Source organism: Cylas formicarius, unplaced genomic scaffold (genome assembly GCF_029955315.1).
Source record: "Cylas formicarius isolate icCylForm1 unplaced genomic scaffold, icCylForm1.1 PGA_scaffold_6__28_contigs__length_40554024, whole genome shotgun sequence".
NCBI lineage: Eukaryota > Metazoa > Arthropoda > Insecta > Coleoptera > Brentidae > Cylas > Cylas formicarius.
The window spans coordinates 11,056,486-11,084,162 of NW_026844347.1; the positions used below are offsets into that span (position 1 = coordinate 11,056,486).

A 27,677-nucleotide genomic window follows, 5' to 3' on the forward strand; every position below is an offset into this window, starting at 1 on the left:
GAGGCAGCTTTTATTTGATGAAAATCCATTTAAAAAAATAAATAAGAACTAAAAGTTCAGATTTTCAGGAAATTATATATTTTCACATGACAATTGTTTCAACAACACCGTGTCTTTATCAAATGTCATATAATAAATTTTTATATAATTCATTAATTAATTTATTAATATTAATATTTATTTTGAAAATTGATTAATTTTCTAATTCAAATGCAAATAATTCGCTGCCAATTTATTCTCTTTTGTTTGTTCTCTTTTGTAAACCCCAGTTGACCAGGATAGTAGGTCAAAACAAGGGTATACAGTTTTTAAGTGGGACACACTGTAATATATAGGCACAAATAAGTACAAATTAATACAGCTCAGGCTATGACTTTATTGTTCGGAAGGAAATGATCCAGGTCAAACTATACGAGGGTATTATTTAAGCAAGGGCGTGAATTTTTTTTTATCACCCGACGACTGGTAAAGAGTTATCGCGCAGCTTCGATCGAATTTAATATACCCAGTCGTGTACTTTGATATGAATTTTTGAACCAATATGGTCGATCTCAATCGAGGATCAAGTCTCGTGTTTCGGGAACAGGTTAAAAAAAAACCATCCAAGTGTGACAAACACGACAAACGTTACCGACAGATCGCCGAGGAACTGTTTGAAAATTCATGCTGCGCGTACCAGAAAAGAGCGTCGGTACGTAACTTTCAAGGTGATTAAATGTATTGAAAACGTAAGCTTCACACCACGGATTAGTATGTTATCAACGGTATCAACTTTACGAAAAGGCTGCGGCAGCGTAACATTTTGTGTGAGCATATTCTTATTCCCTAAAGGTGCGAAAGGGTGCTCCGGATTTCTTACGGTATGGGCTCAGTCCATTGTTTACTACTTACTACTTGTTCTGAGATTTAACGCTATATTTAGTGTAGATTACATACTTTCTATGGTTTTGTTAGTTTCTGTTCAAAACAAAATAGTTAGCCTGTTTTGAGCAGAACGCAAGAGGCGATTACGTGTTTTTGCCAAGGTCATTTTATCGCTGTTCAAATGTCCACAATTTGAATCTCCGAAGACGGGGTCTCCTTAATGCGTCGAAAAGAGCATTTGAAATATGAAAATATCTCTTTAATAGATTTTTCTAGAACGCTATTGGCCCTCAAAAATAGGTTGAGAAAAAGGCTTGCAGCTAAGCAAAATGCATACTAGCAAAATTTCATCTTAATTTCTAACAAATTAAAACTTAAATTAAACACTTCCGTGCTTTGATTACTAACCAGTGTCACTCCAAGCCTTGTATATTGTCTTCAGTTATTTTAACGAATAATTTTGGCTGTAACAGATTTTTTTGGGTCAGATATCTAACTTTTCTATATCTATCGTATACAACGGTTAAAGCAATGAAGCAATTTATTATTAACTATCTCGTTTCTGGATTCCAAACAATTTCAAGGCATATTTGAGACTTGGATTTCGAAAATTTTATTAGGTCCAAATCTGAATGTTTGTAACGAGTGATTCAATAAGCGTTTCCACATTACAATCTGAAATATTTTTGAAACGCCACTGAATTTATATACAAAATATAAACAAAATTAGTCATGAAGCAATATACGACTGAACAACGCGTAAAAATTGTGCAAGCCTATTATGAAAATGGTCGATCAAGAAAAAATGCATTTCGGGCTCTACGTGAATTTCTCGGCGCGCAAAATCGACCTTCTGATAGGACAATTTGGAATGTGGTTCAGAAATTTGAGCAAACTGGATCTGTAACTAACCTCAAAGTCCCTCAATGTGCTCGTACAGGTCGGTCAGATCAAAATATTGCCATTGTTCGCGAAAGTGTAGCCGAACATCCAAACATATCGATTCGTGATCGATCGCAGCAAGTGGGCCTTACGTATTCAACCGCACAGCGAATTTTAACAAAAGACTTGCATCTACACCCATATAAAGTCCAAATAACTCAGGAGTTGAAACCTCGAGATCATCAACAGCGCCGCCTGTTTGCAGAATGGATACGAGAACAAGGGGTTCATTTTCACGTTGGTGACTTTGTAAAAAAAAATCCAAAAGAGATTGTTCAAAAAGCAATGCATCCTCAAAACCTGACTGTTTGGTGCGCCTTTTGGTGCGGAGGAATAATTGGGCCTTTTTTTTCGAGGATAATGCGGAGAACGCTGTTACGGTTAATGGTGTTCGCTATCGAAACATGATATCTGATTTTTTCTGGAAGCAGTTGGAAGGTATGGACATTGAAGATTTGTGGTTCCAACAGGATGGAGCCACTTGTCACACATCCAGAGAAACGATGCAATTGCTGCGGGGCAAGTTTCCTGGTCGGATTATCTCACGCATATTCCCCAAGATTTTTTTTTGGGGTATCTAAAAAGCAGAGTGTATAGAAATAAACCAAACACTATTCCAGAGCTGAAACAGGAGATTAGACGCGAAATAGCCGGCATAGAACCTGAATTGTGTCAAAAAGTGATAGGAAATTTCAATAAACGAATTACGTCATGCCACATGAGTCGCGGGGGTCATTTGAATGATATCATCTTTCATACCTAATTGTAATACACTAATCTAAAATGACAAATAAAAATGTTTGTATATTTTTATATTCTTCCGAGTTTTTTTTTATTATTTTAATGTGGAATCCCTTATTGAATCACCCTTTAGAATAAAATTTTTGTTTTTATGAGTTTTCAAAGGTCCCGATTAACCCAGCACTGTCAAACTTAAAAATCGAAGGTGTTAAAAGGGACAGTTTTTAATGCACGAAAAAGGGAAAAAAATTATATAAACAGATTGCAAAAGTAACCCCGTACTTGTAGATTATTTGAAAAAACGTTTATTTTATTATAAAAATTTATAAGTTAGTACTCAAAGATCGTTTAGTTATAATACTCCCAGTGTCTTTAATTCCCTACTACCCGACATCAAATTCCCTGCAAACATAACCATCTTTAAGAATAAATTAAAAAATCATCTTTTAATCCGTCACAAGCTTGCATAAGATCTCTAATTATTGATATTTCTCTGACGCCTGCCTTCTCCTTTCATTTATTTGTTTATATTTTTAAGCACTGCTAAGCGTTTCTTTAAATTAGGATGTTTGTATAAGTGCAGCCTAGTTGGATACCATCACTCATTATGTAATAATATTTCCAGAACTACAGTCTAAATAATTAAAGACGTTTTTATTTATTTGTTCCACATTTAATTGGTGCATCCGATAAATAATAGCCGGCGTTGTAAGAGAATGTAGTAGGTATATATTGTATTATGTTTGTGATTTTGGTTTTAGTTTGATGATACCATTTGAGGCAACGTTTTATAAATTATATTAATGTTTTGACTACTACTTTAGATTTTGTTACTTTTATGTTTTACCTATATATATCCTCAGTATCTGAGAGGACGGATGAATTTTTCAATGTATTATTAAGTTTCTGTAAAATTTTACATTCTAAGCTCTTCTGTCAGCCGCCGAGATAGCTGCATTGCAATGAGCAAGATAGAATGTCACCACTTAAAAATAGAACTGGTTGTCAGACTAGGGAAAAACTGAACTAGGCGAGGTAAAAGAAGATAATCTAAAAGTTTAGATGAGCTAGAAAAAGACATTTTTAAATAATAAACAGCCTTTCAGATTATTATTTACAAAAATTCTGGATTCCTCCTGCGTCTGTTGTTGTTGAATCGAAGTAGCTAATGTTTCGATAATCATTCTGTTGGCTTCTTCAGAGCTTAACTGTCTTGTAATTTCCTTTATTTTCGGGAATCGGTTGCTTATAAAAACAAATAGTATAAAACCAATTGAATACTGGGGTGTTCCAGGGCTAGCGGGTCTGCAGTGAATTTAGTGATACGTTTATCAACAGTGAGTCCCTCTCAAAAGGGGTCATCACACCGTTCAGCAGTATAGTTTTAACAAAATTTTTGATTTTATGATATTTAGCAAGTATCGTAGCAAGCCTGTTAATTTACATATTTCGTCAAATGATGTGACTTTGCAGATCATTCAATTTGAAAAAAATTGACACGAGCTCAAGATTCCCAAACCATGTGTCAGTGGTGTTGCAAAAATGTCATTTAAAACTAAAGTTCCTATTTGGGGACTTGTGATTTAACCTATCATCAAGTTTAGTTGTAGCGTTCCATCATATATCGCAACTATATCCTGAATGTAATTGGTTACGCAAAATATATGTAAATATATTTTGAATATAGGTACAAATCTAGACGCAAAAAATACTATTCATATTTTTTGGTGTTTATTTACTTACAAGGCTGTAACAATTTTTAATTCTCTACCAGTCCAGATTAAAAAGTCCTCAACGGTATTCTCATTTAATACGGCTCTTCATGAATAATTGTCAGACTAATCTTGAAGTACAAAAAATTTAAGTTTTTGTTACATAGTTATGAGCTGTGGTTTAAATGGCCATTTTTTGTTCTCACTTAACTGTATTTTGCTTTGACGTGCTCAAATAAAGGCATTATTTATTGGCAGCGCGATTATGTTTATTTCATTCGTCATACTTTTTATTAGTTTTCGCTATAGATAAAAACTAAATGCAATAAGAAATTTGAATATAGGGTTTAAAACATTGTCAAATTCGGCAAATTCGGAGTATAGAATCTGCTCATTTTTCGTGAGGCGTCAAATAAACCAGTACATCCTCGTTACTGGTTCAGTCGTGCGATGAAGCGTGTAATTTTTTCGACAAAGCGCGCGTACGCAAGACTCCCAGTTCTTTTACTTGAGCCTCAGACTACCTGTACATTGTATCTGCCCACATCCTTCGGAGCACGACGAGAACGTATAATTAACATATTAAAATAAACATCTGAATCTCTTTGCAACGAACTTTTTCTTTTTAATTATGTCAACGGAGAGGATCTATTCAAAAGCGTTTTAAGTTAGATTTATGGAATATAAATCAATTAATATAGACTTATCTTATGTTGTTCTATCTATTCACAGGCAATTTCTAAAATGATAAAAGCGGGATATCCTCTTTCAGACAACCAATTTTTCACGCATTTAGGACTTTTCGGGTGATCCAACTAAGCCATAACATTATTAACATAAATTGCACCATGCGTATAGTGCGTTTTTTTCTTATATTGTTTTGGGTATATTTTTTTACTAACTCGAAACACATTTATTATCAATGAGCTGGAACTGATACTAAAACTTTTAACTTGACGAAAGACTACGGTTTTGTTGGCACCCCAAACAAGATCTGGCAGATGAAATGCACTAGCACCAATTGCAATTTCAAAAACTGAAGATACATTCTGCTGCCATAGGCTGAATATTCTCCATTTTCAAAAAAAATATTAGATACCTGAATAGGCTACCTTGGAGTAAATAAGAAAAAATAAAATAACAAACAACGAAAGTAAATACTTCCAATCGGCAATTAAAATACTGTGTGTCATCAATATGCTATGGCTTTCCTATGAAATTCTGCAATAATAACGCGGTAAACATAAGAGAGTTTAGAAATCACGGTGCAAAATAAATGTCTACAATTTTAAGAAAATATGTTTTTTGTTTAATAGGAGACAAACGATATTTTAAACCCAAAAAAATAACCATAAAGCTGGAAAATATTGATGTGTTATGTTTATTAAATTGTTCTTTTCTGCTTTCTCAGCTTTGTTAACGATTAGGATTCGGAATGAGACAGATAAATTTTGTGTTTCACAGGTAACACCTATCCCTGAAATATCACTTAAATATCCAAGTTTTAACAACAATTAAGTAACAAACTAATGCATTATTATCGGAGTCCATTACAGGGGACCTCCAATATTCCGGGTTAGTAAAAAGTACAGGACCGCCTAAATATATCTAAAACTGTCAAAGTTGGAACGATGCAATTCAATATCTGAGGGTTTTTGAACATGCAGAATTCAAAAATGCCAACAGCAATAGCAAAGTTTGCTATTTTCAAAATTCTCAAAAATTCTAAGATGGAAAGATTTTATTTTATTAACAGTGACAACACTGTTACATTTTTCAATTTTGCATGTCCAAAAACCCTCAGGTTTTGAAGTTTATCGTTCCAGCTTTGGCACTTTTGGAGATATTTAAACGTTTCAGTAATTTTTACTGACGCGATATACTTATAATGTTTTATCGAAACTGAAATACACTATTTTTGAATTCTACTATCTAAAACTGAAGCAGATACACCTACACGCATGGAGATTTCAACAGTCGATTGAACGAAGAACCCTTTAAAACGGCACTCAAAAATTATCTAAAAATGTTTTATCTCCTTTTCTGTTTCATATATGTATTAAATTTTGTCGTTCGAAGATGGTAATGTAAATAAATAAATATTGCTTTTATTTAAAACAATTTAGGTCAAGCACAGTGGGGCGCAAATTAATTTAACAAATTTTTGTGGCATATGCTACCTCATTAATTTAAACCTATGTTAGAAAATTAATTTTTTATCATAATTTTGAACGCATTCTATGCTTCCTTTCTTAATGGGAGAGAGGTACAACCCATTATTACAATCAGTATTGTAAAATTTAGTGGTCTTGGTTTTGGTTAGTTTTCATTTCAATGCACATTTTTTTTATTATCTCAACGGAAAGGATTTGTTCAAGAACGTTTTAAATTAGATTTATTGAATACAAATAAAATAATGTAGTCTTATCTTATGTGGTTTCATCTATTCTCTGGCAATTTCTAAAATGATTTTCTGACAACTCTCTTAAAAGCTGGATGTCCTTTTTCAGACAACACATTTTTCACCCACTTAGAACTTTTCTGGCGTTCCAACCAAACCATAACATTTTTAATATAAATTGCAGCAATGCTAGTACGTTTTTTCCTTATATAGTTTTACATATTTGTTTTATTACCCATGTGCTGGAACTGATACTAAAACTTTTAGTTTGACGAACGACCACGGTTTTGTTGGACCTGCAACTAGATCTGGCAGATGAAATGCACGAACACCAATTGCAGTTTCAAAAATTGAAGATATGTCAGGATCCTATATTAAATCATACATTCTGCTGCCATAGGTTGAATTTTCTCCATTTTCAAAAACTATTACAGACCAGAATCGGCTACTTTGGATTAAATAAGAAAAAATAAAATAACAAATAATGAATTTAAATCTTTCCAATCGGCAATTAAAATACTGTATGTCATCAATATAGTATGTAGATTTATATTAAATTCTGCAATAGTAACGCGGTAAACATAAGAGAATTTAGAAGTTGCGGTACAAAATTAATGCTTACAAAAAGTAAGCGTAAAGCTGGAAAATAATGATGTGTCCAATGCTGCATTATGTTCTTCCTCACCTTTGTTAACCACATGGTTAAAACTTTCTGACTGAGAAAGATAAATCTTTTGTTTCACAGGTAAAACCGCCTATCGATAAGTATAAATACAAACCAGAATAGTCAATATCCCTAAAATATCACAGTTTAAAAAACAATTAAATAATAAACTAATACACTACTAAGGTTGGGACGATACAATTCAATATTTGAGGGTTTTGAACATGCAGAATTCGAAAATGCCAACGGCAAACTCAAAATCCTCAAAAATTCTAAGATATAAAGATTTTTTATTAACAGTGATTAATGGGACAACACTGCTGCATTTTTCAATTTTGTATGTCCATAAACCCTCAGGTTTTGAAGTTTAACGTTCCAACTTTGGCAATTTTGGTTATTTAAGCGTTTCACTACTTTTTACTGACGCGGTAAAGTTATAATGTTTTATCGGTAGATTGTCTGCACAATACCATTTTTAAACCTGAAAAAATTAGACCATTATTTTGCGAATAGCGGTACGCCGCCACGTCGAAACTAAAACACGCTGTAGTTGAATTCCACTAACCAAAACTAAAGCAGATATTAATAATTCACCCATGGAGATTTCAACAGTCGACTGGCCGAGGAACCTCACAACACAGCACTCATAGATCATCTAAAAATGGTTTATATTTATGGTTTTATCGATTTCCGGCTAACGCGCTTGTTATTGCTAGCTTTTTTCTTTGACGGAACTATTGCAAGCATCGCATTTTTGGTAAACGAAACAATAATAAATATTAATAACAGTAGTTAATTGTTTATTAATTAAGTATGGAATTAACTAAAGCATGTAAGTTCAAAAATGCGTAAAAAGTAGGTTAAAAAGTAGTCATTCACGTATCCTACCCTCGAAATTGCAGATAAAAGTTTATGTAACCACATATCTGATTATTACTTTTGTGAAAATCGGTGATAATTTAATCGTAATTTAATGTAAAATGTAATAGTATTAGGAGACAAATATTGAAAATAAATCAAATATATTTGGTTTAAACGCACTTTTTAGTATAGACAAAGTGTGACAGATTTACGTTGTGTATTGCAGACATGGAAAATGGTCTGTTTCAACTTTTGAATTTATATTGGTTGTCTGATTTTGTTCGGTTCGCCACTATTTGGAAAAAATATAATTATTTTCAGGAAGGTACTGAATATAAATACATGTTCGGTGAGCAAGGTCAGAAAGTAAAAGAAATGTCGTAAAACCATTTCCTTGCTTATTAGGGTAACCGCTTCTAATTGATGTTGTCGATGAAACGAAACCTTCCTCGGTTTAACAGTTTTTTCGTTTCTCAGAAAACCGACTACCGATTTCAGAGTCTATTGAATGGCGTGGAAAATTATTTAATGGCTGTATGCCTTGATAAATGCACAAAGTTGCTTACACTTAAAAACTTTTTTCAGGACAGTAAAACCAATTAATTATTAAGCCGCATTAGTAAACAACATTAACAAAACATACATAAACATAATAATAAATATATGAATAATCATTCCCACCATAAAATTTGAAAATTCCGATTTTGGTGTATTTAAATTTTGTGACGCACTGCATATTTCAGTTATTTTTTAACATATTGAATAAATAAAAGCTTTCTTGTATTTATCTAGAATGCAATGCAGAGGCCAGTAGTTTTTCTATCATGGAATTACAAAAAAGTGACAATTTTGCATTAATTGTCTTCAGTTTCAACTTTAAAAATCTATTTTATCCTTTAATAATGATTGTTTTCTTACTGCTTGCTAAGTTATTAAGAAAGGCAATTCTCTGTTAGCAATTTGCAACTACCAATTGTTATTCATGAACATTGATAGATCCTTAGAAGCTTTGAGAAAACGGGAAATTTGGTCACATAAAATCACTAAAAATAATTTTTTAAATAAAAATTATGTGGCTGTAACATTTACAAGATTTTGCACATTGCCATAATATAATATTTGCTAATATAATTCGTATCTATTCAAAACTTTCCTCCCTTTCCAGTGTTGCGCTTTCATTCAAAACTTTTAGATAATTCAATTTCCTATAAATGTATATTCAGAAAAATACTCTAACCTCAATTGTTCGGCTGTTTTGAAGCAATAACTACGTACGACAAAAAAGTTTAAAATGCAAATGATAGAAATCTTTCCATTAATATTAGGCGTCCTTTCTTCACTTTTTAAATGTCGTAAATAAAACATTTGATTGTCAATACAATAACTGTTATCAGTATGAAGTGCTTGTATTTCAAAAACCTTACCCGATATTGAAAGCCCTTTAAACTGTCTGTTATAATTTTTGATATTAAACGGGGTTTTTCATTTTGTCAGTTTGTGTAACTGAGTGAAATAGCATGTCTTCTACAAGTTGCAGCTAAAATTTCAGCTTTCCGAACAATATAAATAATATAACTCCGCAATCAGAATAAATTTGGGTCTATTTCATTCGAAAAATATGGAAAATAATTAATATCTCCAAAACCGCTGGAGATAATGATCAACATTACATAGGTTGGCCAATTAAATAATCAGAGTTGATATTACGTTTTGACACAGTCCCGTTTTCCCAGAAAGTTTACACCCCGTATTTTTAAATTTTCTCCAGTGTTTCAAAAAGATAATGTACTCTTATTTTTGCAAAGAGCCACAATTAATAGTCTGCAAATATACAGGGTATTTGACTTAAAACTAACTCAAAAACAAAAACTATGTTCCAGAAATAATTCATTATAATTTAATAATACTAATACTGCATTCTCAGAAAAAAAAAACAAGTGCGATAGGAGGAGAATCCCTAAATTGAAACCTTTTCACTAAGGGAGCTATGTAAATTTTATTCAGAATAACATAGATAGTCCACAAAAGTACCCAAAATGGCACACCCGGTATATAATTTCTTCTTATGATATGTGACCCCTTTAAAAACTTTATTAAACTGTTTTAACAAAAATTTTAGAGTTATATCTAAAAATAATTAGTATACTAGGCATTTATGAATTTTTCTTGTTTTCTAATATAATCGATTTCTCACAGGGAGTGTCCAAAAATATTTTCGTTTTTGCAATGTTGCCGGTTCTCCCCGAAATCCTATCTGATATCTTATTCGCAAAAAAAAATCGATTTTTTTCTCTTAAAACACCGCTTCGATAAAGTAATTAATTTACACAGGGGACGCCGAAAAAGTGCACTTTTAAAAGAAATAATCAAAAGACATTTTTTTTAAATGCACACCTATATTTTTCTTAATTTCGCTGACTAGGCCGACATATTATCTACAAAATGATTATACGTCTTCCTATACCTATGCCGATTTTTGAAAATTAAAGATATTCTGTATTTTCACAGGCACCCATCATAATTTACGTGTTAGAGGCGCTTATAAAGATTACACGCGGTTGACCCTGGCTTTCTTTTATTTTAACGCACACGTATTATCAGGTGTCAAGTAATTGAAGTTTCCTGACTAAAAATTACAAGAAAAGGTCTGGAGGTTGAATGACGTTAAGTTTGTAGTATTGAAAGTCTGCAATATAATCCATATTCTTCTGCTGAAGTATCCATATTTATCTACTATGAATCCTACTAAATTCAGAAGGTTCAAGGAATTAAAGTTCAATCAAGCTTACTTTCAAGACATCTTCCAAGACATCTTTGAACAATAGAAAATCAACTCCCATAAATAATGTTTCGCACTTTTGTTACTGAGAAATACACATCAAGCACATTTATTGTTTCACCTTGCCACCTTTACAATACGTTTCTGCATGATGGGTTAAAATAAAAGCCAGCCATGGTCAACCTCGCGTAATCTTCATAAGCACGTCTAACAGGTAAATTGTTATGACAATAGAGAATATCTTTCATTTCTTAAAGAACGGTAAGAAATAAGTATAGAGACATATATTATCATTTTGTAGATAATTTGTTATCCTAGTTAATGGAACTGAAAAACATGTAGGTACGCGTTTAAGAAAACCACTTTCTATCATTTGACATTTCTTTCAAAAGTGCAGTTTTTTGGCGTCTCCTATAAAAAATATTGTTGATATTATATTAACAGTTTTTAAGTACATTCATTAGCTCTCACCTGTGAAAGTGTTAACTGATTAAAAAAAATAGGGAACAAGATGGCAGTTAATTGTATGAACATTTAGTGGAACTTGTTTAAATTTTTATGTTGAATTCGAAAATGAATTAAAAAGCTACATGTTAAATTCGAAAAATCAATATTGCCACGGATTTCGGGTAGAACCGCCAACATTGTAAAAGCGAAAATTCCATATACAAAGTTTCACAACAATGTATATTTTTCTCTCATCGAACTTGTAATGGACGGTCACCGTGAGAAACCCTGTATATATCAATGTAAACTAGTCGCTTTTAATATTATAATTAATTTATATTGACTATTGCTGTACCGTCTTTTGTCTCCCTCAATTTCAACTACAGTAGTTTATTGTAGTTGTAGAGCTTTATGAGAATTCTTATAAGTACAGCATACAATTTTCGGATTAGAAATTTAAAAAAATACATTCTTGTGCGACATGGGTAAGCATCATTAAAACGAAATACGATACAAGTACACAAATAAAGCTTATCTGAATAGCCTTTTTATACTTCGAATATCGTGTGGTCATCTCCAAAACTATCCACTTCCTGTCTACGGTGAGTTGGAAGGCCACTATTAGGAGATTATGCAAACGCATCTCAAATAACGCATTATGTGTAAGAAAAACATGTTAAAAGAAATAATTGAACCGAAAGGACACTGAACAAGGCCTGTCGGCGTTCATTTGCCTTTTAATTCCGTAGATTTGCTTTAAACATTCAAACAGAGATACCAAAATACCCAATTTTAAAACGACTTAAAAAGAGGTCAATAACGATATTCCCTAATCTAAAAATAAAACAAATAAGATTATCATCAAAAAAAATGTACTTTAACCTTCAGATAGTTTTGTCTTCTATAAATTGTCTTGAGTAAATACCTTGGACATTTTAGGATGGTTTTAACAGAGAATTATTTCAGCTTGTGAAATTTTTCAATATCCACGTTTTCTTTAACATTAAGTGTTGTTTTCACCATAGAATTATCCATAAGGTGGAAGACTTCACTACTCTAGGTTTTTGGGTAAAATATCGCAACCGCATATTTATCGATCTTTTTCTTTATTTGCTTTACAACACTTTTTTCCTGTCACGAGTTTGCGGTAATATCTCCGAAATGTCCGAAGTTTCTCGGACAAGCATCTCATGAGGTAAAGTGACGATTCCCGCATGCTAGATCGGTATAAAGTGGAAAATAGTATATTAATAAAAGAGTGACTTAAAAAGTTTACCAAACGTGTTGAATACTATACTTTTGCAACGACCGTTAGTTTTTGGGTATATTTTTGCAAAAGAACACGACCCTGACATGACCGTCAGAATTGACAAACGTCAAAATTCAAGCCGTGCGGTAAAATCTCCGAAAACATCCGATTGCGGATCCCGTGCGGCAATATCCCGAAAATGCCCGAAGTGGCTGGGATCTGTGGGAGATGAAACTCACGTGGGTAAAGTAACGCTTTCCGCACCCTAGATCGGTGTAGAATTAGGTATTTTAAGAAAAGGAGTAGAAAAAGTTATTATACAGAATGGAGCAGGAAAAAGATTTGAAATCATGAAATTTTCCGCATCTTTTTGTTACAGTGAAAATAATTACCAACTGCCATTTTATTTATATAGTTACATTGATTCCTTGATTTGAAAAACATTTTAAGTCTCGTTAAAAACAACAGTTAAAGTTCTTTCTTAGTGCGTCTTCTAATCTCTCTAATGTCCAAGTCTGTCTCTACGGCGTCTGTCCTTACTTTTTTATTTTGCCCTGAGGCCTGTTCTCAGTGTCTTATTTGCTACTATTAGGAAAGAAATTTTAATTTTATTCCATTTCTGAATAATTTAATAGATGACACCAGCTGTAATAGGCGATATTTGTGTCTTTGTGTCTCATGGTGTGACCAAAATTTTCCCCTTTTCTCTGTAAAGGTGGCCAATCTTAATTTTAGTTAAAGGGACAGATATATTTGCTAGTAAATAGTTTTTTCATCCTTTTAAGTGAGCAGGCTTTCAATTATCAAACACATTTTTCTTGACTGATCCTAGTTAGCATCGGTTCAAGATATTATCCTGGCCTACAGGCAACGACTGGGTATCTAGCTTTTTCAGCATCAGTGCTCTTAGTTAATACCGCTCATGCTTTCCCATTGTTTGAGACGAATGATTCTTCACCTAGTACCTGAACTTTCTGCATCAGATTGGTTAGCTTTTGAAACAGGAAACTCTCCTAAAGAACTTAAAATATCTATAATAAAATCACTATTTAATCCGATAAGAACTTCCCAAAAAATATTGACTAGTTTCACTTATAAGCAACATAGCAAAAAAAAAGAAAGTCTGGAAAAAGAGGTTTTAATCTTGTAAAGTCTTACTGCCAACAAAGCAATTTTTTCCGCCCCACCCAGTATATAAATTATATCAATAAGGAACTTGAAGAAAATTTTAATTTGAAAAATATTGCCTATAAAAGTAAGTTACTATTAAAAGAACCACAGTTCACAAAAAAATGGAGTTCTATATAACAAATATAAGCAAAAATCAAAAATAAAGTTTTGAAAATGACCACAGCAGATTTTTTTAAAAGGTCAATCTGATAATTTACGTTTAGTGGATATGTTCATGGTTACATCTTACATACAAAACACCGAAAGCTTTTCTTTTGCTTTTCCTTTCTTTCTTCGGTGTTAAAGCTAAAAGGGATGTTCATAGAAAATTTAGCCACTAGTTTTAAACCATTATATTGGTTGAAATTGTAATCAGCTTATTATTCAACAAAAAAAATAAGGATTTTGAAATTTAAATACTGATTTTAAGGTATATTGGCATTGATAACTTAAAGTGTTTTTTATTTTAAATAGATCAGGAAGCCATTCCTATGGAGACTGCAATAGGATAGGTGAAAGTTCGAGGAGTTTGCACGATTAAGGTTAATTTTGATTGATAATTGAGCATAATTTTAACATAAAACGCCTTTTTTATTGTCTGGTAGACGAATAAAAGTTATTTCTGGCGTTTTAAGAATTGTACTCAAACACGATGGCAGGATTTGTAATTTTTTTTTGTGTTACTTCCATTATTCTAATGTAAAGCTCACTAAGCACAAATACAAACTGTGGTAGATTCAATACAAACATACCTTTACACGAGCCAAAAATAAAAGTATATAATATTTTTGGCCTATAAGCTGAGAATAGCTTCATAACATGTCGCCGTATCGATAGAAAACCAGCGGTATGACGTCACGATCATTCCCGCGTGTTTAGTGTCGTATAAAAGGAGTAGCAGGAAGTCTCAACTTTATTTATTGCAACTTAAATATTGGGTTTTGAGATTTGGTACGCGATTGTTTTATCCATAAACAAATGTATTAAAGAAATAAAAAAAATGATCAAGTTCGCTATTAATTCAGCTTTAGGAAAATTCATACTTTTTTTTAATTTACTACAATAAATTTTACGAATTTATTTACTCAGTTGTCAGGTAAAAATTTGACAATGTAATTTTGTGATATCCAACTAATGCTTTGGCAATAGTCTTAGACAGAAAGAAGGGTAAATATTTTAAAAATTAAAATAAATCGCAAAGTATTAAAGATAGGTACATGACATACACAATAAAAGTTGTAGGTGTTTTTAAGATCTTCAGAAAAAATATTAATATATATGGTGTGCTAGAAAATCGAGATTTTCCAATTTAAAATTATCCAAATATATTCGTTTATTTTGAAAACTAATATATTCATTGATGCATACTTTAAAATGGTTTTAAATTGTGAATCTTAACAATCTTCACAACTTTTGAAACTAGCGAGATATTGAAGTATACGCTTTTGTTAACTCACCCTGTAAAACTGTATTACGATAAGGCAATTATTTTTTCAAGCAACGGTTTAAAAAATTTTTAAAAACAAGACTTTACTAAAAAATATAAATCTTTCTTAGAATACAAGGTTTAGAGAAAAGTGAAATGTTATAACAAATAAGTGTAAAAATCAAATAAGCTATTTTTTAATTTTTTTTAAATGTTATGTTTTCATTTGTCTATTTTTGTCGATATACTTTGAATATGATTAATTTTTAATTTATAATTATCGTTATCTATTGAATAAGTATATTATTATTTATATTATTAGTAAAATTATAAAAACAGTTTATTTATTTATGACTTTTTTTCATAAATTGAACGTTTTTAAAAAGAACCTGGTTTAAATTAAATTTCGATTTTGACAAGTTAATTTAAAAGGAAATATTTAAAATAGCAAACGAAGCCCTACAAATACAAATTGACAAAGTAAAATCTTGGATGTCCTAAAACACCTTGCTGAAAATTGATTGGCACGATGGTACTCACTTCCAGGGATACGTCGGGGAAAAACTTAGCGTGAGGCACCTCCTGACTAACACAATACGTGACTTTTGTGCATCCAAATAACTTTCAAGTTCGTGTAGTATAGAAATCATAGTAAATCGAATTCCTTTGTGTTCTTTTTTCGCATTACTAGTGAATTCCAAGGGGTGGGCGAAGGTACTCGATTCATGAATGGGAACGTACTTTTGAAAGAAATAGCGCTCTTTTTGTTGGGATATTTTCAAACGGCACAATGTACCAGTTTGTACGGGCAGGAAGTGGCTTATTATTGACTGCTTAAAATACTCCAACTTACTCGCAGAAAAATAAACTGCGCCTTTCGGGAAATATTTAAATACACATTTTTGGATGTTTTGCTTTCGGCTGTCTCTTTGGTTATTTTTATATGCATTATAAAGTAGACAATATCTGGGAAGTTTTCTGTTCGTAACTGCAGTGATATATGAACCTTGCTCTACTTAATGTACTAATATTAGAATTTTTAGAGCACAAATTTGATATTCTATTACTATTTCTAAATAGTAATTGCAAGAAGATTTACATGGAAATTTAATAAACTAATTAACCAAATAATATAAGAAAAGGAACAGGTAACCAAAAAATAATTAATGGAGAGTGTAATGTAATTGGTATTAACAGTCATAATAAAATTCTCACTTCTTCACGGTAAACATCTTAATTTTAGTTGAAAGGTCACGTTAATCTTCGTTTGTGAGTTTCTTAAAAGTGTTGAATTTGCTAATACATTTTTACACCCTATTAGCAACGGTCTTCTCGAGATCATATTAATTGAAGACGCCTAAGTCTTTTTTCGTTCTGAAAGATTGCTTATGCAAGGTGGTATTTTGTCATATAGTGGGAATTTTTTACGTAATAAAGTACAAATACTAAATTATAGAAAATGTAAAAAGTATTTATTTTTCGAATGGAAATAACCTATTTGTATAGTTTTCTCCGATTTCACATTAAAAATTTTAAATTTTCCTGTTGTAACAAGACTGTTAAATTTTGTTATTAGTTAGCTACGATAGTATTGCTCTAGAAAACAGAATTAGTGAAGTGGGGTGATAGAGAATGCAGTTAGGAAATTTGAACTAATATATAACTTGTATCGCTGAAGATGGGGGTCATGTGAACCACTTACTTTGAGTTTTAGAATTTCATATATTTATTTTTAAATTTATAATGTAAATGTTATAGTTACACATGTTAGGCGATAATTTATAATCCTGCTTGTGTCACAGGATATTTCACGTCTGATCAATTATTTTACATTTTAAAACACTACGCTTCCTCAAGTCATGTTCAATTCTTCCAAAAGTGGTTTTATCTGAAATTCTTTTTTGTGGATATTTTCTCTGATATTCGCTTGTTGTTAAAGCGTTACTTTTGTCCTTTAAAATCAATGTCAGAGAGCTCCTGTCAAACTGATGGTGTTTTGAAGGTGACGTTTCTGTGCTGCTCGACTGTATTATAGCATTATTACAATAGGAAAATGTTAAATGTTTAATGCCAAATCGGATAAAAGTATAAAAACAGCGGTTTTTCATATTAAAAGATTGTCTTTTTACGTTTTTTGTAATTTAATTTTTATACTTAACTTTTGTCCATCCTGTATTAATTTACATCCGAAATATACACTTAATATATGACAATAGACCTCTTCAAAAAGGAATTTGTATAAAATTAAATAATATAAGCTCACTTACACAAAAAAATGTTAATCGTTTTGGTGCCAACAATTGTCACATAAAAATATTATACTTGAAACATATCTAAATTTTCCGGGAGAATCCAAAAAGACAACAATATATGAGGTGTTCTATTTAAAATATGATAGCTGATATTTACCCCATGTAAACGGACCACCTTGAACATATGAAAACTTAAAAAAAATATAGATGAAACTATGCAACTATTCTATTTACCTTTTTTTGTATCGTTCCTAGTTTCTGAGTTAAGGGGATAGGAAATTTTATTTCGGACACCCTGTAAACTAACATTTTGTGAAAACTTTTAAAAAACTTGCGGGCTGCGGCACTTTTTACTAACCCACTATATCCTGAACAGACGGACTGGGACTACTTGATGCGGAACGACCCTCGTAGAATCCATGTTGTCATATATGTATTTTTTATATTAAAGAACAATTTTTTGTCTCAAATATTTTCGCTAATGTGTTGTAGACTTCATTTTTGATATTGATTATGATAATTTGAGATTTTTGGGGGTTAAGTTTTAGGCAGTGCTTTATTGCAAATAAGTTCGAGTCGTTAAGATCTGCCTTGAGTTTTTATTGAACTTAAGAACTTAATATTAGGTTGTAAATTATAGTATTACCCTAAAGCGACATAGGCTGCATCATTTGATTGAAAACTGAGCTTCAACCAGCATGTATATGCCGGCTAGCTATCTTTTGTTATTTTTGTTTATTCTATGTCAATTAACATAGTGAAAAAAATTTTGAGAGAAATCACTGTCGTTTTTTTAAAATTTTGCAAGGTTCCGCGAAGCAATCATAGCTAATAATTTCAAATATCTTGGCTTTTTTTCAATTAAAAAAAGATCAAGCTAAAAATGGAATCTTTCCACACGTTGATAAAGTAGTTGAACGAGCTTCAAATGCAAAACAACTTGGCCATACAACAAGCACAAATATTACCTACCTACATATGTTTAGGTTATTGCTAAAATATAAATAATATATGAAATGCGTTATTTGAAACCAGCGTGAAGTCATTCCATATGCCAACAAGTTGAATGTATCCTAATTACCTATATATATATATATATATATATATATATATATATATATATATATATATATATATATATATATATATATATATATATATATATATATATATATATATATATATATATATATATATATATATATATATATATATATATATATATATATATATATATATATATATATATAATTACTTAATATGATTATGGAATAGTAACTTTTGCCAATTTTAATGTTTTAAATTTATTTATGTTTCACACTAAACGCCTACACTGTATTTTTGAAGGTCCTATATAAATCACAGCAAAATGGTGCTCATTTTTAGAAAATAAGGACGTACATATCTAACATACATATACAACAAGCATAAATATCACCTATATACGTTTAGGTTAGGGATCATTGCTAAAATATAAATAATATATGAAATACGTTATTTGAAACCAGCGTGAATTCATTCCACTTGGGTTAATATTGAGCAGCTGACTGAATCAGCCAGACTTCATGTATATTTCTGAATGTACACTAATTACCTATATAGACTGTGATTATAATCATTATTATTATTATTATTATTATTATTATTATGTTAGGTGCACTTAATATGATTATGAAACACCAACTTTTGGTAATTTCAGTATTTTAGTTATATAGTTAGTAAACAAAATTTATATATGTTGCACAATAAACGCCTACACTGTATTTATGAAGGTCCTATATGAGTCACAGCAAAATGGTGCTCATTTTTAGAAAATAAATACGTACATGTCTAATCTGTATGAATCATGATTTAATTTGGAATTTAACAACAGTACTTAAAGTGAAGTTGTTGGATATCAAAAATTTTCGTTCGTAAGTAAAGCCTTTACCGCTGCATTTTTTTAGACATCGACGTTAACCTACACTCGGTTCGCACAAAAAGTCCAAAAATTCCCCTTTCACGTCCGAATTTGACACCCGATCGGTTCCATTCAAGCGGGACAATTCATTCAACAGGTAGGACGAAATAGAGGGGATGAATAGCCGGGGCGCGTCTTGAAATACGCTGAACATCTCAAGACATCTGACATATATCGTTTAGGTTCAGCAGAAGTCGTATCGTAAAAATTGTTCTTGGTCAGTGCGCGTCGTAGAAATGAAAACCGATAGACCGCCCTGCGTGTCCGAAAGTCGAAAAATTAGAAAACCTCTGATGGAAAAGAAACGTCGCGCAAGAATTAACGACAGTTTGGAAACGCTCAAGCAAATGTTGCTCGAATCCAAGACGACGATAAAGGAGTCCAGGGGAAAAAACGGACATCGTACCGCAAAAATGGAGAAAGCCGATATTTTAGAGATGACCGTGAGTTACGTCCAAAATTTACACCGTAAGTTGAACAAGTTGGAACACCAATCGCAAAGGGATTCCCCAACGACTAACGTCTGCATACGTCCTGCCGATAGTTCCAGTGATTGCAAAAAAGTGGGGGTCGCCTTGTACCCCACGAAGTTGAAAGGCGGTGATATAGTTTTCCTAGTTCCTTCCCACTTCGCGTCTCCAAAACTGACCTCCGAAGAAAGCGGTGATAAGGACGGAACGGTCTGGCGCCCTTGGTGATATAACAATGGACTCCTAGGACTTGTAAATATTTCTAAGACTGGTTTAAATTTCTGTGATATTTTGACGTAGGTTATAGAAAAAATCATAAATAATTTATTTGTTATTACGCGTTGTTTTATTTCTGAACCCCATTTTTTTGAAATTTCCGTGTACTTGCACTACCGAGAAAGTCAAAATATTCTTATATGCTGGGTGTTTGCTAATAATTCGCCACCCTCTTTTTGAATAGATACAAAAAGTCTCATTTTTTAATGGGACACTCTTTATATTATTTAAAAAAAAACAAGATTTTTTCCTGCTTTCAAAAATATGGAGTTTGTTTAACTTACTTTGAAAGATTTTTAAAAACCTTGCAAAATTTTTAAATTGAGGACCAAAAAATATTTCAATGTGGTAGTGCGAAATTTTGACGTTTCGCCGAGGTAAAAAGTATATTGTTTATATTTGCATTTACTTATTTAATTGAACAATTCTGTTAAGTTATTATAATGAAAATCAAACATTTGAAATGAAACGTTTATTTTATACAAATAATAACAACATATCTCAAGCAAGAAGAGAATACAGGGAATTATTTGGCGTAGTATGCCGTTAATAAGCAAGTTCAAATGTATAGAAAAAAAAATCCTAATACGACAATACAACAAATCTAAATTAATTATAACTGGAAAACGATATACTATCCACGTAATAATAATCTTATAAATGTTCAATGTATCCCCCATTATTTTCAATATACTTCTGATAATATAGAGAGTGTATTGGTTGTATAAAATGTTTTACGTCAAGTTATTAATATTTAGATTTCTCTAGGGGCAGACTTTTCCTGTAAGACGTTCCTATAAAAAAGTATCCACGGGAGTAAAATCTGGAGCATTTGGGGGCGGAATTGGTCCGTGTGTTTGGTATAATTGGTCTCACAACACCATGTGGTGGAGCACCGTCTTGTTGCCAAATGGTGGTTTAAATTGCCTTAAGGGAAACTTTTCACTGTTAGTCCACCACAAAAAATAATTGGTCCAATCTATTTGTTGTTAAAGATGCCACAACAAACATGGATCTCTTGTCGTACCTGTCTTTTTATCTCTGCAATACTTCAATGATTTTGGATGACCCAGAGATGAGTGTTTTGCCTGTTAAATATAAAACAGAACAAACTTTTAAAAAATGCGTGAATGTTATGTTTTATTTTCTGTTACATTTTCTTTCAAAATTTGCAGAATTGTGAAACAATAATAGCTTATTGGAATATGCCTAGAGATTCCCAATTTTGTTTGCTTATTGCTTATTTCTTAGTGTTGCCCTGATTTTAACAACAAAAAAATCTCCATTTTATCTCAAAAGTTCTTCAATTTTAGGATAGTTTACTGCAAAATTTTGCAATATAATTGGTGAATCTTTTAGAATTAACTTTTTTTTTGTTGTTGTAAGATTTCAAATGAGAACAAAAGGAGAGAATGAATTGTTCATCAAATTTCCTTATTACTATTTTTTTTGCGTGCGATATCTCCTTTTGCTTGCGCCTTGTTTGAATTTATTTTTAATTAATTTATTTTTGAGTTTTCGAGATAAATCGTCATAGTACTATTTAATTAACAAGAAGTTATTTTACTATATTGCAAAAATTTCCAGTAAAAGCTACTATTTTTTAAATCACACCCGCTGGCGGAAGAAATGGTAATGTCCAGTTTATCTTGATTTGATTTTTCCCAAACTTATATATTAGTTCCTGTCAGTGATTAATAAATCAGTCCGTAAAAAAAAGTAAGTACAAATTTAAAGTAAAACATTTTTCCCTAGAAGAGAAAGTAAAATTGTTAAACTAATTTAGTCAAATATTTAGACGTGTCACATGTACCAGATAAGCATCTTCAATAGAAATCAAGGGTAATGTCCAGTTTATCTTAATTTGATTTTTCCCAAACTTCTATATTAGTTCCTGTCAGTGATTAATGAATCAGTCCGTAAAAAAAAGTAAGTACAAATTTAAAGTAAAACATTTTTCCCTAGAAGAGAAAGTAAAATTGTTAAACTAATTTAGTCAAATATTTAGACCTGTCACATGTACCAGATAAGCATCTTCAATAGAAACCAAGGGTCGCCCAAAATTAAAAAAAAAACTATGGACCCTATTTAGACGCACCGTCAATAGCAGCAGACTCGATAACCTAGTTTAGTTGTAAAGAAATACCTGACTGATAAAAGAATCCGATTTCTTACACAAACTTAAGAAGTCCTTTTTTGAAAGGAGTAGCTTAAGCATAGAAATAAACCACAATTAATGTCGATATTGTACCCACAAGCCTGAAATTTGATTTCTTTATTTGGAACCTTTCAATATTGTATTTCTATTACAAAATAATTTATAGTTTGTGAGTGACAGACAACCTGTGCAAAGCATTTTTTGAATAAACTTTATAGTTTTAACGTAGATGAAAAATGTAAATAAAGCCGAAATAATGAAAGATTTAAATGTGAAAATATCCATTTTATACAATCTATTTATCTTTTTCAAAATTACTAAATGCCTGGCACGAAAAATGTAATGATCATGGAGCAACCGTAGAACCTTGGGATAAGAAAATCAAGGAAATTCAAATAACTCCCGAAAAAAGAAACTTAATAATAATAATTTAATAATAATAATAGAAAATTTAACTCTTATTTTGCTAATCTAAGGAAAGGTGATTTGTACCGCAGAGAGCACTTGGGCTACATTCTACACAGAGAAATATTATTTTTCTAAAAATGCTAAAGAACTTTTTTTTTTAAAGGAGTAGGTGTTTTCACTTAACCAGGAAAATTAAACACGATTATTATATTAAATGCTAATAAACATTTTATGTAAATACAGAACTAAAACCTAAGTTAACCCAAAATTTACGAGAATTATCATTATCATGATTAATGTAATAATTTATTTTAATACAGCACTTCAAACGCTGGACATTATTTGTCCCTCTCTTTTTGGATATTTAATTAAAATATTCGAACACTAAAAACTGCGTTCATTAAGTGTCAAACAGCATTTTTTAATTGATATTTATCTTTTACTTTGTAATTCATGAAGAAATACAAGTACAAATAGATCGTGTCTGCCGGGCTCTCTGTTTTGAAACGCTGTATTTGCTAAAATCTATGGCAATTGATTGCTATATTTTATTAATTATTAACAATTAATAAATGATTGACCAAAATAATTTTATTCTTTTATTTTCTCTATTAATTACTTAAATTATGTTGGATATGGATTGTTTATAATACAAGATTGAATGCCTGAAAATGTACGCCGTGTGCCAAATAAAACGATCTCCTATACGATCTGGAAACCCATAGGAGATATGAAAAAACGTTTCGTACAAAGGTTTCTTGGACTCTCCTAAAGATTTAAAATTTTACAATTTTGTTGATATAGGGTATTCCAAAAGTGTCCCCCCAGACGTCAACTTTGTTATTTTAAATGGAATACCCTATATACTTTTTGCATAGTTTACGCAGAAATTGAAGTTATGTGTTTTTTTTTCATATTTTGATTGCCCCATATAAAATTGTCTTGTGACGCTACTGATCCAGGTATTGCAACAAAAATTTAACCATAGAGTAAGGACATGATGCATTACTCAATCAGTTTGACAGAGGCGACTCAGCTTATACAAAGGGTCCTAAATAGGTGGTAGCTTTTTGGCGAATTTAATTAACAAAGTCTTAAGATTTTCAAATTGAACACCCTATATTTTTATTCAGATATCAATTCTATGGCAAAAAACAAGGTAAGTTTGTAAATTATGTTTTATTTAAATTTTATTACTTTTTTAGATATTCAGTGTTTAAGATAACACTCGTATAAATTCTTGTTGAATTTAAAGCTGCCCACATTAGGTGACTTGTTGGCAATACTAGGTATTTTTTAAATAGCGAAGACATGATACTACCTCTTTTAAAGATGTAATACTCGAGATATACGAATAAAACCTATTGCTAACAATACAGAGGGTCCATAAATACTTGGAAATTTTGAAAAAAATCGACTCTATACTAAACACTTTAACAGATTTAATAAAACTTCAGAATTTATATTCAAAGAAACATTATTAGTTAATTGTCTTGATTGAAAATATCTAATAACAAAAATTAATAATTAAAGTTCATAGGTTAACCCAAAAAACTATAGCTTATTTAAAATTCAAATAAAATATATACTAATAAAAAATTTGACAACTATGAACTTTTAAATAGAGATATGTACAATAACAAACAGAAATGTCAAAGTTTGTTAATACCTTAATGCGTCAAGAAAAATATTGTGTCGTCTTAGCCAACTACATTTTTAAATATTTTGATATTTTGTTGTTGTTTTGATGCCAGATGAAACGAGCATTTTAAAAGGAACATTTTCAATTAAACTTTATGGACCGAATTAACGAATCATTTTTAGTTAACTTTTTTTATAGACTTTTTTATTCAAATTTGTTACCTTGGTTAGTTAGCCTATAAACTTTAATTATTTATTTTTGTTATTAGGTATTTTTAATCAAGCTAGATAATTAGCTATTAAATGTGTCTTTAAATACGAATTCTGAATTTTTATTAAGTCTGTTAAAATGTGTAGTATAGAGTAAACTTTTTTCAAAATTTCCACATATTTATGGACACCCTGTATTGTTAGCAATAGGTTTTATTCGTATATCTAGAGTATTATATCTTTAAAAGAAGTAGTATCATGTCTTCGCTATTTCAAAAATACCTAATAATGTCAAAAAGTGACTTAATGTGGGCAGCTTTAAATTCAACAAGAATTTATACGGGTGTGACCTTAAAACCCGAATATCTAAAAATGTAAGTAAAATTGAAATATAAGATAAATTACAAACTTACCTTATTTTTTGTCCTAGAATTGATATCTGAATAAAAATGTAGGGTGTTACATTTGAAAATCTTGCGATTTTGTTAATTGAATTCGCCAAAACGGCACCATCTATTTGGGATACCCTGTATGAGCTGAGGCGCATCTATCAAACTGATTGAGTAGTGCATCATCTCCTTAGTCTGCGGTTAAATTTTCGTTGCAATACCTGGATCAGTAGCGTCGCAACACAATTTTATATGAGGCAATCAAAATATGAAAAAACACACAACTTCAATTTCTGCCTAAACTATAAAAAAATTCAAATTGGAATTTTTTAAGAAAGTGATCATTATTTTAACCGAAGATTCCAAAAATGTCGAAATATACAGGGTGCTCCGTAACAAAGATGATGTGGGAGGGACACTTTTGAAATACCCTGTATCAACAAATCTTCACAATCTTCAGGAGTGTCCAAGAAACTTTTGTAGGAAACTTTTTTTCGTATCTCCTATGGGTTTTCGGTTCGTATACTGGATCGTTTTATTTGGCACACGGTGTACAGTGTCCCCAGCTTTAATGATGGAGTCGCTATAACAACTAACTGGTCTCAGCGTCTTTTTATTTAGTTGAAAATTGAGTTAGTAGTCTTAAAAAAATATACATATAATACACTTTTATCCAAAAACAAAAGAAAATAAATAGAGAAGAAAAACTACAAAATATGAAATACGCTTGATAATTTTTTTTACAAAACTTCTGGATTCCTCCTGCGTCGGTTTTTGCTTAGTCGAAATTGCTGACGTTTCGCCAATCAACCTGTTAGCTTTTTCAGAGCAGTTTCAGTCAAGCTCTGAAGAAGCCAACAGGATGATTGTGGAAGTTTCTTTGAAAAATTATACGCTTGATAATATTTGTTCCGGCCTCCCTCATTATCAATAATGGCTTCTAGACTGACCTGTGTTTTGGATCATTGTCTTGATAGAACCCATAATTGTCATCAATATTTAATTTTTATTGACCTCCATGAAATGCATATTGCATACTCCGGCAAATGCCATATAGGCCCATAGCATTACTTCACCTGAACCGCATTTTATCGTGGCTTTTCGATTTTAGTTCTTCGTTAGGCCCATACTGATATTTTAGAAGACTTTAAGTTAAATTTTATTAAATTAATTGTTCTCAGGATCGGTCGAATCGATTCAAATTTACACTTTTTTCCACTTCAAAGCAAATATTTGGCGTAGCTTTTTTGTATTATTTGATACCATGCATTTATCCATATCTACTGACGTTCATTGAAGATCTTATTTGGAGTCAATGTTCACCCATTCTCGACTCGTTTTCGTTTCGGCAACGTTCATTGAAGTGACGAAGATTTATTTACGCTTTGGTATCCTATCGTGAGTGGAAACCTGTTTTCAAATGTCAAACTAATTAAAAAACAATTGCATTAAGAAATCAAAGCAAAGAAGCTTTCGTACTCTTCAAACTGACCCATGTTATTATTTTTAGATCATTCAAGCTGTGTTGTTTGAATTATATATAATTTAGTTAATAGTTTATAGTTAACTAAGTAAGGCATATTTAGGACAAAAGTAACTTGTAATATCTTGGAAAACTTTTTACCATCTAAATAATTAGAGACACCGAGTTGGTTTTCGTGATAGCGTCTGCGTCATTTAAGCTTTGAGTCACATATGACATCTTGACATTAAAAATATTTAAAATGAATTTTGCGCCCCGTTTATCAAGTACTGGTGATAACCACAAAATAACTGCCATTTTCAGGAAAGTGTTCCCTGAGATTTATACTGAGCCAGTGTTAACTGAAGAAATTAACCAAAATGTAGCTCAATGTTTTATCCACGACGATAGCAGTGTTAAAGAACGCGACGATAGTGTTATTGAGGTGCTATTTGCAATTTTAATTCTACATAGTCGCTGAGAAGTTTGCAATTATTAATTTTTTTAAAGAATAATTTAAATGACGATACTAAGATTGTTAGAGATGAAGCGCAGAAAATAATGTTACACTCGACGTTAGAAAAATGCCAGGAAGTTGGGAATCTGAACCTTACTGAGACAAGCGAAAGTTCAAAGTCTGATCTGGATCAGTTTCGGCGATATTTAGGTAAGATTTTGCAAGTAATAAATAGTTTAAGGTTATAAGTGCCAACACAAAAGTATTGGAAAATATTAAATATATTTTGAACGAGAATTTTGTTTAGCAGTTCAAACTAGTAACAGGCTGTATTTTTGTTAAACTGGATGACGACAATATTCCCTCGAGAGATGATTGCAAATTTAAACAAAAAAAGTTATCTTTTGGTGGAAAAGTACAAAACAACGTTAACTTTTTTAATAGAAAATAATGAGAATACTTTAATTAGCAAAAATTTGAAAATTTGTGATTATACAAAGTTTTATGTTTTACCGTTAAAATATCTTTAAGATGGCGGCTAGCAATGAAAGCGATTTTAATAATGCCTGCCAAAAATGACGTTTGAGAGTGACATATTTCTTTACATTGATACCATACGCAATTCTTTAAAATTTAAATCAAGTAAGTAATAGATTAAAATAAATATTTAGCAGATTTAACTAATAATTTCGTTAATTGCCAATGTAGGTTGATGAAGAAATACGGAGAAAATATATA

The 27,677-nt window shown here is 31.3% G+C and overlaps 2 protein-coding genes across 2 annotated transcripts in view; both read left to right on the forward strand.

The window, feature by feature from the left end:
* The first annotated feature begins 541 nt into the window (after window positions 1-541).
* LOC132702760 (uncharacterized) lies at window positions 542-26,963 on the forward strand. Its single transcript, XM_060671510.1, has 3 exons — window positions 542-691; window positions 19,651-20,162; window positions 26,807-26,963. The coding sequence occupies exons 1-3, from the start codon at window positions 542-544 to the stop codon at window positions 26,961-26,963; spliced, it is 819 nt and encodes a 272-aa protein (XP_060527493.1).
* Window positions 26,964-27,021: 58 nt separating this feature from the next.
* The window catches only part of LOC132702970 (uncharacterized), a 31,890-nt gene continuing 31,234 nt past the window's right edge, over window positions 27,022-27,677 (forward strand). Inside the window, exon 1 of the mRNA XM_060671917.1 lies at window positions 27,022-27,149. Within this exon, the coding sequence (XP_060527900.1) occupies window positions 27,044-27,149 (106 nt within the window). The 5' untranslated portion in view covers window positions 27,022-27,043. The remainder of the gene's footprint in view (window positions 27,150-27,677) is intronic.